The 12,772-nt window shown below is 56.7% G+C and overlaps 1 protein-coding gene across 4 annotated transcripts; it reads right to left on the bottom strand.

Annotated features, from left to right (window-relative positions):
• Nucleotides 1–3,420: 3,420 nt before the first annotated feature.
• On the bottom strand, nt 3,421–12,374 carry NFATC4 (nuclear factor of activated T cells 4). 4 transcript variants are annotated; one of them, XM_004584726.3, is made up of 10 exons: nt 12,084–12,374; nt 9,942–11,037; nt 8,387–8,549; nt 7,605–7,804; nt 7,216–7,388; nt 6,627–6,767; nt 5,659–5,714; nt 5,307–5,433; nt 4,541–5,122; nt 3,421–3,869 (listed from the first exon to the last, which is right to left on the bottom strand). In XM_004584726.3, exons 1-10 carry the CDS (start codon nt 12,181–12,183, stop codon nt 3,802–3,804), a joined length of 2,706 nt encoding a protein of 901 aa, XP_004584783.2. In that variant the 5' UTR covers nt 12,184–12,374; the 3' UTR covers nt 3,421–3,801. The 4 variants fall into 4 exon arrangements, with proteins under 4 accessions (XP_004584783.2, XP_004584785.2, XP_058522253.1 ...); XM_004584728.2 differs by having other exon boundaries at nt 4,862–5,122; XM_058666270.1 differs by lacking the exon at nt 6,627–6,767 and having other exon boundaries at nt 12,084–12,362.
• Between the last annotated feature and the right edge of the window lie 398 nt (nt 12,375–12,772).

Below are 12,772 nucleotides of genomic sequence, written 5' to 3'. Positions count from 1 at the left end.
CAAGATTATAACTGAGTAAGTCAGGATTGCATAGGAACATGTATTTAAAGCAAACGGGTAAAAAAAGAGAGGGAGAGCCTGCGTGATAGCCTAGTGGTTTAATCCTCACTTTGCATGCACTGGGATCCCATTTGGGTGCTGGTTCGAGTCCTGGCTGCTCTACTTCCCATCCAGCTCCCTGCTTGTGGCCTGGGAAAGCAGTAGAAGATGATCCAAAGCCTTGGGACTCAGTGCCTGGGTGGGAGACCTGGAAGAAGCTCCTGAATTGGCTTAGCTCCAGTCATTGTGGCCATGTGGGAAGTGAACCAGCTGATGGAAGATCTTTTTGTCTGTCTCACCTTCCCTCTGTAAATCTGCCTTTCCAATAAAAATAAATCTTTTAAAAAAAAGCCTTAATTTAAGATGATATGATGTTATGTATAACATGTTATGTTTTGAATGTTATATGTTGTGTATAAACTAAATTGAAGTATAGGTGAGGTGGTCACAGAAGGTGGCTGGAAACTCGTATTTACTTTCAACATGTTGGTTACTCATTACTATGTCAATTAATTCCATAATGATGTAAATTTTTGCTGATGGTATGATGGAGCTTTCAATTGACTGGGATAATACTCTGCTAGCTCTGTCTTCAGACCAGAGAGGGTATACCTAAGAAGACGTTGAACTTGACTGGACAATAAGATGCTGGACTCTATGTTTGGTGTATGCTTGCAATGGGGGAATCTCAACTGAACTTGAGCTGTGGTTATGCAACAAGGTGGAGGAATCCACCATGGTGGGAGGGTTTGGGGAGGGGTGGGAGAACCCAAGTATCTATGTAACTGTGTCACATAATACAATGTAATTAATGAAGTTAAATAATAAAAAAAAAAATGCCTCCCTAAGGTCTGACCAACTACCTGTTCAAGAAATGTTTTCCAAGTTGAATTGGAATGAGTTGTTTACTTACTCTTGCCCCATGATGCTAGGAAGTTGTCCAGGACTCACTGGCTGACACGTACCAGTTACTCAGTAAATCCTGACAATGAGCAAAGGGCTGTGTCCCAGCACAACATGAACAACGTGCAGTTTGAGGCCAGTGTTGTGGTGCAGTGGGTAAAGTTGTCTCTTGTGATGCCAGCATCCTCCATATGGTTGCCAGTTCAAGTCCTAGCTGCTCCACTTTCAGTCTAGCTCCCTGCTAATGTGCCTGGAAAAGCAGCAGAGGATGGCCCAAATCTTTGGGCCTCTTCACCCGTGCGGGAGACTCAGAAGAAGCTCCCAACTCCTGGTTTTGGACCAGCCTAACTCTAGCCATTGCAGCCATTTGGAGAGTGAACTACCAGATGGAAAATCTTTCTTTCTGCCTCTCCCACTCTCTGAAATTCAGTCTTTCAAGTAAATAAAATAAATCTTTAAAAATAAAAGTCTAGTGCCCAGTGCAGTAGTCTAGCAGCTAAAGTTCTTGCCTTGCACTGTTGGGAGCACTGCACGAGTGCCCTGCTCTAAAATAATGACTGGTTCAAGGCCAGGAGGCAGCAGGAAGACAGGAGGTCACAGGTGAGGCGGATCTGCCTCCTTTCCAGGGCCTGGCCAGTCAGGTAGCGCCCAGTGGACCCACAGGAATGCAAGTGATGGGAGTGAGAGCTGAAATTGCTATGGCAATAAGTATAGTTATTGTTATTTTATAGGCTAGCCTATTTTTGCAATTTTTTGGAGCATAGAAAATGTAGCTGTTTTAGCCGCTTTTATAATTTTTAGCTAGAGGAATTAAAGATGCTTTTATTAAAGAAAAATGTTTCTGATTATTGTTTTATTTATGGGGTTGCAGGGTCTATAGTTGTAGAGGGATTTAATATTTGTAATTTTTGTTTTTAGATTTATATTTTTTCCCTTGTAAACTATTTTCCCATTAAATAATGAGCAAATTGTAGAAATAGAAATGTGGTAGGAATGTACTACTGATTAGCAGGTAATCGCATGTGCCTTGGCCTTAGAGTCCTGGCTGCCACTCCATGGCTACTGTTGAAGAATGAATAATGGCTTACTTTGAAGAATATGAATACAGTGTTTTAAAGAATTATCTCTGGGGACACCTGCTTAGCCTTGAAGTGCGGACAGAGTGACCGAATGTCTGTACATGCCCCGTTAGTCTTGAAGTAAAAAAATTGAACAATTAGTTGCTTGTGCAGAAACTTGTGAGGTTTTGAGTAAATAAAAGGACAGCTTTCTCTTGGGCTGTTGTGAGAACGCACCAAGTGTCAGTGTCTGTGTCTTTCTTTATCGCCGACTCCAGGCACCCTTCCCGAGCTCCGAACTCTCAACTGGAGCTAGACTCCGACATTGCACACTCTAGAATCCCATATGGGTGCCAGTTCTAAACCTGGCAGCCTCGTTCCCATCCAGCTCCCTGCTTGTGGCCTGGGAAAGCAGACAAGGATGGCCCAACCCTTGGGACCCTGCACCCGTGTGGGAGACCTGGAAGAGGCTCCAGGCTCCTGGCTTCTGATCAGTGCAGCTCTGGCCATTGTGGCCGCTTGGGGAGTGAATCACAGGACGGAATACCTTCCTCTCTGCCTCTTCTCTCTATATATCTGACTTTACAATAAAATTAAATAGATCTTAAAAAAAAAAGTCTACCTTGAAGGCAGTTGAATCTCTCTCCCCACAGTTTTTCATCCACACATACACATACCCACACACCTTTCGGGTGTGGCCAACTCAAACCAGTGGTGCTCTGTGGCCACATGCTGCAGACTCCAGCTGAGCTGGGGTGGGGGTCAGGTGTCAGCGGTGATGGGTACACCGTCCCTTTAGAAGGCCAGCACAGGACACGTGTACACCAGGAAATCATACAATGCCCAGTCCCCAGGCAGATGGTGGGCAGAGTTGCTGGAGAGGCCGCCTGGCTTCCCTCTGAAACACAAATCTTTCCAGAACATTTTCATCATCCGCAATGGTGGGCCAGTTCTACCCTCATTTCAGGATCCCAGGCCTCCTAGGTCAGGATGTCTTGAGAGTAGCTACCAGGCAGCAGCTCAAGGACACGGCCCCAGCCTGCTGTTGGTTAACCCTGTGACCCTGGGCAAGCCCCTCTCCCTGGGCATTTCACCTTGTAAGGGAGGAAGAGTGACTACGCAGGGTTATCACACCTTGCTTATGACTCACAATCACATAGGTAATGTTGGGGATAGGGAAGGGAGCAACAAAGAATACGAGACAAAACATTGCTTGACTCTATCCCAAAGCTCCACAAGGTTTCACCGCCCCCCCCACCCCTGGACAGGCCTACTGAGGTTCTGACCTTCAGAGCCCCTCCCACACTGCCCCAGCCTCAGGCCCAGACACTGCGGCAGAAACCTTCTGACCAGTCTCCGGCTGCAAGCTACCCACACTCCCTGACCCCTGCCCCCTTCCAAAGAGCTCTGGAGCCCAAAGCACTGGACAGAGCATTTTATTACCCACCAGTCTGCCCTTGCCTCCCAGCACCAACGCCTGCACAGCCTGGACCCTGTGTTCAACTCAGGCGTTCCTGACACCCAGCCGGTCTCCACTCTCCTCCACGCCACCAGCCCTTTGAGACAGCAGAGGTTTGGAGGCGAGTTGCACCTCAACCGGGGGTAGGAAAGGGAGACTGGGGAACAGGCAGAAGCTGGGAAAAGAGGAGCCAGTGGAGGTCCCCAGTCCAGACTTCCGGAGCGCCCGCTTCTCCAGGACAGAGGCAAAGAGGGCGGGACCGAGCCGTGGGCGAAGCCCAGCCCGGTGGCAGGGCCCAACCTGGGCCGGGCTGAGTCGGGGGCGAGGTTGCCAAACGTTATTTCAAGCAGGAGGTTCGTCTCCAGGAGGCGCGGGGAAGCCACTCAGGTCTCGGCCAATGATCTCACTCACTGTAAAGGAGGCACAGGTGAGAGATCTGGCTAGGGGGTGGCTCCCTCCTTTTCCAGAGACACCCCCCACCAATCCATTGCAGACACGCCTCAGTTTACAAAGCCTCCCCCTCTGCCAGCTTTGCTTTGCCACCTGCTCCCCCTACTCAAATTCTGCCCTCATTCCATTCCTGTGAGCTCCCACGCCCCTGGCCCAGCCCAATCCTGCTGGTTTGGCCTGCAAGGTCAAGGTAATCTGTGTCATTCACAGGTGGATGGGGCCGGAGAGAGAACGGAGAGGCATAGCCTGGAGGCCCCAACTCTCAAGAGCTCAGCGACCATGTTTAGGGGAAGGCTGGAAAGAGGGAAAGAACACTGAGTGGGATCTCAGCATACCACTACCCTTCTGGGAAACTGTATGCCTGAGTCTGCAGATCGAGGGAGCTGACTGGGATGACCTTAGGGTGTGGAATAGAGGGCAGAGGCAGGAAAAAGGTGCCCTTTGGAATAAAGTTAACTGGTCTCACGTGGCTACACACACTGACCTCTTGCTTCCTGGGACAGGAAGGATTGCGCCTGTGGCTGCAGAATCTCTGAGCAGTGAAGCTCCAGCCCTCAGCAAACATGCAGAGCCACCTCTCGCATGCACACACTCACGCACACATGCGTACTATCCCCAGGCCCACACCCACCTTCCTCCAGCGTGATGCCCTGGACAGGGGCACTGTCTCGGAAGCCGCTGCTGTAGCCACCCCTGGATTTGTCCTGCTCCGGAGCCCCCTCCCCAGGCCCATAGCCTGGCCCTACCTCATCGTACCCCTCAGCAGGTGGGGGATGGACACCACTCTGGGGAGGGAAGGGGCCTTCAAGCGGTGGGGAGGAAGGTAGTGGAGGTCGAAAAGGGGTTACAGCAGGGAATGGAAGACCCAGGGAGAAAGAGGAGCCGCGCCCTCCATATGGGTCACTGGGGAAGGGACGGGGAAGGAAGGAGACTGTCGGGGGGTGGGCACAGCCTGTGGTACCCGCAGTCTCAGGGAACATCCTCAGACCTGGTCTATAGGATGGTGGGGGCCCCGTCTGGGGATAGAGAGGGGGCGTGCCATAGCCGAAGCCTTCCGACACGTAAGGAGTTTCATAGGCAGGGTCTTCGTGGGAATAGGAGGGGTAGGGGGGCCTGGGAGGTGAGAAGTCCATGTCAGTGCCAAAGGGGGGGCCTGGTGCAGAAGGGAATCCCCGGAGAGACGCATCCGGCAGGGGCTCCTCCTTGAAGATCACTGAGCAGGGAGGCAGGACACACAGTGAGAGGTCTGGCCATCTTCGCGAGACACACCTTCCAGCCACCTTTGCAGCTCCTTTCCTAGCCTCCCACCCCCACCGAGGTTTCATGCATCCCACTTGCTCTTGCTCAGCTCTCCACAATGCCTGCCAGTCCCCCACATGGGCTGTGCCAGAGCGCACCAGGCAGGAACTTGAAGCTCTGCGTAGGGCTGCGCTTCCTTCTCCCATTAGAGACGTAGAAGTAGACCTGGACTGGCCGGGACACCCGCTTGTTGCTGTACTCTGGGACGGTCAGGGTCAAGGTCAGCTGCGGAAGAGCAGAGGGTAAGCCTCCTCCCAGCTTTCCTCCTATCTTCTCCCATTTGCTAAGGAGCCAAGTTCATCTCTTAGCAATGAACCTGCATCCATAGTGGCCACTGTAGAAAAGGAAGTAGATCTGGGGTGCACTCTGATGGGCAAGGGGTCCCAGCTGAGACTTCTCTGCATCTCCCCGTCCCCCTCCCCAGGACACCCACCCAAGTGGCCCTGGTACCTCATTGCTCTGCAGCCGGTTCACGGTGGCCTCCTCCTCCCACTGCAGCTTTCCATCTGTGGATAGGGGTCAGAGGGCTCCAGCCCAACTCCAAGGCCCCTGCCCTCTGCCCTCTATCCCAGTCCTTCTCACTCCTGCTAAAGCCTAGGTCAAATTCAGAAGGTCCCCTGAAGGTCTGCTATGCAGAGGCCTGTGGCAAGTTCACTTGATAGAATGGAAGAGGCAGAGTTTAACCTGCTTCCAAAGCCACAGGAAAGCAAGCCAAGATGGAGGGAAATTGGCAGGGCCAGCCCAGGAACCAGGGGCAGTCAGCAACTTAGAAGCAGCTCTGAAAACCTTCCACCCAATGGCGAACATCCTTTTCTGTGCAACCCCATGGGTAGGACGGTGGGGGTCATGGTGGAAAAAGGTCCCAGCATGGAGGGAAGGCACGTGGCTCCTATGACTCATCACCCTCTGGAGATGCTCTGCTGTGGCCCGGGCTGCTAACGGTGGGTCCAGGAGCTGGGTCTTTCTGGGAGCAAGGCTAGGGGAGGACAGAAGCCTCTCTGGCTAGTGGCTGTGCCTGGATAGCCGGCCCCCACCACCACTCCCCTAGTCTTCCCTTTCTCCACCTACAAAATTTCATCTTGGAATATCTTGTGAGTTCTTGTAGCTATAATGCAAGGTGCCTTGGGGGAACTTTAAGGGTAGAAGCCACCTTTGTCCCCTCTCCTTAAATACCCTACCAACACAGGGATTAAAATAACTCAAAGCTCACTGCTCTCTCATAAACACAATGGGCATTTCTCACACCTGCTGAGCAGACCCCATGTTTCAGCTTGCTGTCATGTGTCACCCCATTGGAAGGGTCACCAAAAAGGGGATAGGGGCTCAGTTGGCTGGGCTAGTGACAGCAGTGCCACAGGTCTTTCCGGGGCTGGTCCCAAGGTCTTCCGACCTTCCGTCCCTCCCTGGCAGGCACTTACCTGGGCCCCTCTCAATGAACACCACCTTGGAGTCTGGCAGGAAGTTGGAGCCAGTCAGCACGAGCTCCTCACCTCCTCTCACCGAACAGGCACTGGGACTGTAGGCCTCCACCTGGGGCAGCTCCTGGGCTGAGCGCTGGGCTGCAGGGCCATATAGAGAAGGCCTGGCTGGGGACTGAGTGTGAAGGAAGCCTCTCTCCCTGCCCTTGTGAGACAACTGCCACAGGCCCCTGGGGTAACCCTCTTCAGCAGTGGACATACAGGTCAATCAACAGGATCCCTGGGGTCGTATGGGGCATAGAGAGGTACAACGCAGCAGGACAGGGAGTTTCCCCAGCAAGTGCACAGGGGCCACCCAGGGGTTGGTAGGATACAGGGTCAAAGTCAGAGTCTGATAGACACAGATACCACTAGAACGGCAGACCCTTCACTCCCCCAACCATAGTATAACAAAGGACTGAGTCTCCTGAGGGCTACTGGGACCAACAGGGCACAGGACACCACACGAAGGAGACAGGCAGACAAGCCAGATGCACACACGAAGGAAGCCACAAGAGACAGAGGGGTGGTGTGGGGTCTTTTTGCTCACAGCACTCGATGGGCACTGATGCTGCCTGCACGGAGACCACTTTCCCGCCGCCCTGAGGCACGTGTACCCGGAACACCAGCCGTACTCGGGTGTTTTTGCGCCCGATGTCCGTCTCACCCTTCCGCAGCTCAATGTCTGAATTCCGCAGCTTCAAGATCCCAGCACAGTCGATGCTAAAGGCAAAGGCAGATGGCAAGCCCTCCCAGCTTAGCCCAGAGGGGAGCATATCCACCTAGAGCAAAGCTCCCGCTCTCCCTCCCAAATCCCGGCTCCTGGGGATGACATCTGACCAACTCCAGTGGGAAGTGGAAGTCGTGTGTCCAGTGTGGGCCCAGCGTGGGCCCAGTGGGGCAGCCTGAGGATGAGAGAAGCTGAGTGGGGGTACTCACTTGGCCGCCATATTGTTCTCAGGGAGCAGCGTCATCTCCAGCACCTTGGTACCACTGACGACAGCCTCATAGCTGGCTGTGGCCACCATCTTTCCCGTGATGCGGTGCACCTGATAGAAGGCGTGAGGCCGCAGGTTCCTCTCATCTGCCGTGCCGATGAACATCTGTAGTGTCAGGGGCTTCTCGCTGTAGCCTAGGAGCTGGCAGATGGAGGGAAAGGGGCCACTGAGTTGAAATCCCTACCAATTCTTCCTTTATCCTTCCCTGGATTTTCATGGGGGAGGGAAAGAGGGATGGTGAAAGATAGACATCCTGGGAGGGATTCTCTGGGGGAATCAGGCACCAGTCCACCAGTCATGGAGAACATGTGGCCTGGAGCTCACTGTTGTTCTTGGAATAAGGCCCAAACTGGGCTGGGCAGAGGGGAGAGAAGCCTCCAAGAAACTGGCCCAACTCAATACAGAGAAAGCCTGACTCCCAGTGACCTCTGGTCTCAGCCTGACCCCTCCCCCACAACCGGCAGGCCATCATTTCCCAGAGCCCACAGGAGGCTGCAGTCTCAGGGGATGAGTCGAGTGGGGGTGGAAAACACAGAGGAGCAGCAAGTATATCCGGGTGCTGGAAGGGCACCCTCCTCCCCCAGGCTGTCTGCCTACAAGGGTCAAAGCTGAAAGGGAGTGTGGGAAAGGGCAGTGCCATGGGGCTACTCAGCTACAGTAGCCCCACAGGGAGCTGGGATGGGGGAACGGACATCAGGCTGGCTCCTGGCCCTGGCCCCTTACCTTGACCACAGGGTGGCCACCAGGGGCTGCTTTGACAGCTCCACGACTGCCCTCTGTTTCATAATGGGCCCGGTGGTGGGCTCTGGGCTGCACCTCGATCCTCAGCTCCAGCTGCTCATATTGGCTGGGTAGGGGCCAGTCCAGAGGGGGCAGGGCAGAGGTCCTAGGGAAGGGGAGAAAAGAACACTGACCATCCCAGCCTCAGACCCCAGGTGGCAGGGATTGCGTGACTGTACTCTGGGAGGAAGCAGAGGGTGTGGTGTGAAAGAGGAAAGAAATGCTAGCACCAAGAGCAACGGCAGATGGGGGCAGAGTCCCTTGACATGAGCTGTGGGAGGGAACGGCAGGCCTGGGGCTCCCTTTGTTCCAGCCCTGAGCACAGGCCAGGATGCGGGAGGCTCTGCCTGGGTACAGAGGAACCCCAAGCCCCTCCTAACCCCAGACACTGAGGAGAACCATAAACAAGTGTCATTTCAGCCCAGAAAGGGTTTCAGCCATGATCCCCTTTGTTCTACAGATACTAGGCCAGCAGCCACAGGTCCAGCTGAGGACGGCCCATTCTGCTCCCAGGCATTAGCTCCCTTCGTACTAGTGGAAGCTGAACAGTTCCAGGGAGCTGAGGGGTTTCCAATGGGCGACTCTGTGTTATGCTCACAGGTACCCTAAGCCAGTGGATCTCTGCTGGTAGTGTTCCCCTTGGTGATCTGTGACAGCCTGGGGACATCTTTGACTGTCACAATGAGGGGGAGTGTCGTATCTCACGGCAGAGGCTGGGGAGAGGGCAGGTGCTGCTAAATCATCCTTCAATGCCCATACCTGCCCCATGGGAGGCCCAGGGCACCAGTGTTCCACAGTTTCTTTCCCTTACTCATGTCTCTCTGGATAGAGTCTGACATCTCAGAGTTCGAGGGTGGAAGAACTGCCAAGTTTTAGGACCAATTCTTGGACCTACAGATATATGCTAGTTTATTCAAATCAGCAGATAGGTCCTTAAGCCACTAGGAGAGGCTGTAGAGTTTCAGAAAGAGGGACTTCTTGTAAGAGAATAGAGCAGGACCTATGAAAAAGACTGGAGTGGAAGGTAGACACACACAGCCCACATGCCCCCAAGCAGCCAGGGGCCAGCCCACGGCTGGGAGGGGGCACCCTAGAGAGACACCTCCCTTGCCTGACCAGGCCCCATAGAACAGAATAGGATAGGGTAGATTTTCTCCACTGCTTTCCCAGGCCACAAGCAGAGAGCTGGAAGGGAAGTGGAGCGGCCGGGATTAGAACCAGCACCCATATGAGATCCCGGTACGTTCAAGGCGAGGATTTTAGTCACTAGGCCACGCCGCTGGGCCCGGGTAGATTTTCTCTAATTGGTTTCTATGGAGCTATGATGTCCCTTAGCAAGAATGGGTGCATTTATTCTCATTTAAAACGTGGGTGGGAAGGCTTACTGACTATCTTTGGAAATTTTTAGATCTTTCTTCAGACCCATCTCTTGTTCCTCTTCTTATTCCCCTGTGGAATGATTTGAGAGAGCAGCAGGTGGCAGGTGCACAGTCCTCACCTGAAGATGGGGCTGTGTCCCCCAATTCGGGCCTTGGACCATGCCAGCGGGGAGGGCACTGCCAAGTAGTCCATGCCAGCCACCTCCTTCCGGGCACCCCCAGAGGGAGCCACGGCCTCCTCTGCTCCAGATGGCAGCTTCCCGTTGCACGCAGCTGACTCCTCAGGCCGAGGCAGGGCCACTGCCTGCTCGCTGGAAGTCCGCCTTGTCTTTTGCGGGATGCTCTCAGCTGGCGGAGCACCCATGTAGTCAAAGGGACCAGGGGAGCCAGGGTCTCGGGCCACAGGCAAAGGGGGTGGCGGAGCCGGCTCAGGGCCCTCCTCCCCCAAGCTGCCCCGGCGGGACAGAGACGGGGAGGCTGAAGATGGGGTGCCAGAGCTGGAATAGCGCCGCTTGCCACAGGGGGAGGCAGGCCGCGGTGAGGTTGGGGTGGGCCCTGGAGCGCTGAGCAGTAGCCAGCTGTCCTCCGGCCCGCGGCCTCCAGGGCTGGGGCCATACAGGCTCCAGGGATCCTCGGGGGTCCACGGCCTAGGGGAGGCCCGAGGTGAAGGCAGCGGGGAGCCCAGGCCGAAGCGCGAGGCAGCCTCGTTGAGCTCCGACTCCACTTCGTCGCAGGCCGCGTAAAGGGCCGCCTCATCAGAGGCGTCGGAGAAGAAACTCCACGAGGACAAGCTGCTGCTGCCGGGACTCGGGCTGAAGAAGGCACCGCTGCCCTGGGCCCCAGCCTCTCGGTAGCCCCCAAAGCCGTCGGGGGGTGGGTAATCCCTGGGGGATCCGTCCCCCCAGGCGTCGGGGTTGTCCTCCAACGGGGCCGGCGGGTCGGGCGTGGGGGAGATGGAGGTGATGCGGATGCTGGGACACTCCAGCACCCGGCCGCCCCCCGCACCCCCGGCCCCCGAGCCCGGCCCTCCGAGCCTCACCGACCGAGCGGGCTGGCTCTCCCAGGTGCCAGGTGAGGGGGCCGGGCGCGGCGGGGGCGAGTGCATGCCGGGCCGAGGGGGTGGAGGCCGAGGGATGCCAATAGGGGCAGCGCCGTAGGGAGGTGGCTCTCCCAGGGCCAAACGACAGCACGGCGAGGCATCCTCTGGTTCAGGTTCTGTCAAATTGGGGAGGCGATGGGGGGGGAGGAGTGGGAGAGACACGCTAGTTAGATCTCTTCGGAGTGCTTGGGGGTGCAAGTCCTGCTGTGACGCCCTCTCACCCCCTGCAAGCAACGGGTCTTAGAGCAAAAAGTGAAAGGGCGGATGCAGGAGCTCCGGTCCCTGGCCCATCCGCAACGCCTTGCACTCGTGGCCGGTGGCCTCAGCTCCGGGTACAGGCCCCGCGTCGGTCTTTAGGTGAGGGAGGTGGGTGAAAGGGAGCCGCAGCTAGGCCTTGGAGGCGTGTTTAGCAAGGCGCTGGGCTGGGCTGGGGGCGACTCACACATGAACCCAATTAGCAGCGGTTCCCAAACCCCCAAACGGGGCTGGCAGGAGCCCCAGTTGCCATCGCAACCGTGACCAACGGGGGGGGGGGCCTCCAGCGCTGCGGTGACGCGGGAAGGTGGCTCCTCCTTCGCTTCCCCCACCCTACCCCCCAGTCTGGGGCCGAGGGGCTGGTGCGTGCCGGGCCCAGCCGGGGAGGAAGGGGGGTGAAAGTGGGCAGCGCGGATTCCGTGCGAGCGGCGGCCGCCGCCCCCGGCTCGGTCCCCGCCATCTGCCTCTCATTGCGGCCAGACGGCGAGGGGGAGGGGCGCCCCGGCGCGGCCCGCGAGTGCCCCGGACCCCCGGCGTCCGGTCGGCTGGGCCGGCACGGGAAAAGTTTCACAGCCCGGCCTCCCCTTCCCTCGCACAGCTCCGGGCTCTTGGAGCCTCCCTGCCCGCCCGCTTCCCCATCGCAGTGACAGTCGGCCGGGCCGGGAGGCGGCGCGCAGCCAACAGCACCCCCACCCCCACCCCAGCCACGACCTAAAAAGGAGAAAGTGGAGCCCGGGCCCCCAGCCTCACTTGCGCAGACCAGTGAGCTCCCCCCAGACTCCCCTCAACCTCTGCCTCTCTCATCCCCCAGCCAGGGCTCAGTGTCCCCAGCTTCCCCAGACTTGGGTCCCCCACCCTCCTCTCATTGACCCCAGGACCCCCAACCCCCACCCAGCCCCGCACTAACCTTCCCCCGACCCCCCCGCGCTCAGCGGGGGGGCCTCCTTCTCCTCCCCGAACACCAGCTTAAATTCCAGCTCCTCATCCTCGCAGCTCGCCGCCCCCATGGATCCGACCAGAGCCCCCGGGTCCCGGCCTGGGTGGGAGGGGGGAACTCAGGAAGCTGCTGTCTCTTCACCCGAGTGGCTCCCTCCCTCCCTTGCTCTGAGACGCCCCCTCCTCCGCCGCTGTCGCCTCCCTCCGGACGCCCCCTCGTTATTATAGAAACTTTTCCAAACTTTTTCCCCCAAACTTCTTCAAAGCGGGGCCCCCCCACCAGCCTGTCCCTGATTGGCTGCCCGAGATGCTTCAGCCCCTCCTCCAGGGATGAGATGGGAAAACCACGCGCCCCTCCGTCCTTCCCCACCCTCCCTCCTCCTTCGCTCTCCAGTCCCTCCCCCTAGAAAAAAAAACTGAATTGGAAAACAGTCTCTCCAGCGTGATAGGACCGTAATGTTGCCTATTGGCCCCGAATCCTGACAATCACTGCACACGGGGATCCCAATCCCTCCTCCTCCCTTAGCGTGGGTTTCGAGCTCCGGGTCCGAGCGCCTTAAAGGGGCCACATTCTGAGTCCCAAACGTGGATGGTCCAAGAACACTTTTCAGTTCCTAAGACTTTTGTAGTCATCATCTAGCACTGAGGAACCACGTCTCC

Source organism: Ochotona princeps, chromosome 6 (assembly GCF_030435755.1).
Source record: "Ochotona princeps isolate mOchPri1 chromosome 6, mOchPri1.hap1, whole genome shotgun sequence".
Classification (NCBI taxonomy): Eukaryota; Metazoa; Chordata; class Mammalia; order Lagomorpha; family Ochotonidae; genus Ochotona; species Ochotona princeps.
This window is presented reverse-complemented; position numbering and strand designations above follow the sequence as displayed.

Excerpts from the sequence above, each read along its gene's own strand:
- NFATC4 (XM_004584725.2), bottom strand. The coding sequence starts at position 12,183 with ATGGGGGCGGCGAGCTGCGAGGATGAGGAGCTGGAATTTAAGCTGGTG. Across the intron at positions 8,550-9,941 it reads GGACACAGCCCCATCTTCAG|GACCTCTGCCCTGCCCCCTC; the intron begins GTGAGGACTGTG and ends CCCCTTCCCTAG. Across the intron at positions 7,805-8,386 it reads GTGGCCACCCTGTGGTCAAG|CTCCTAGGCTACAGCGAGAA; the intron begins GTAAGGGGCCAG and ends TCCATCTGCCAG.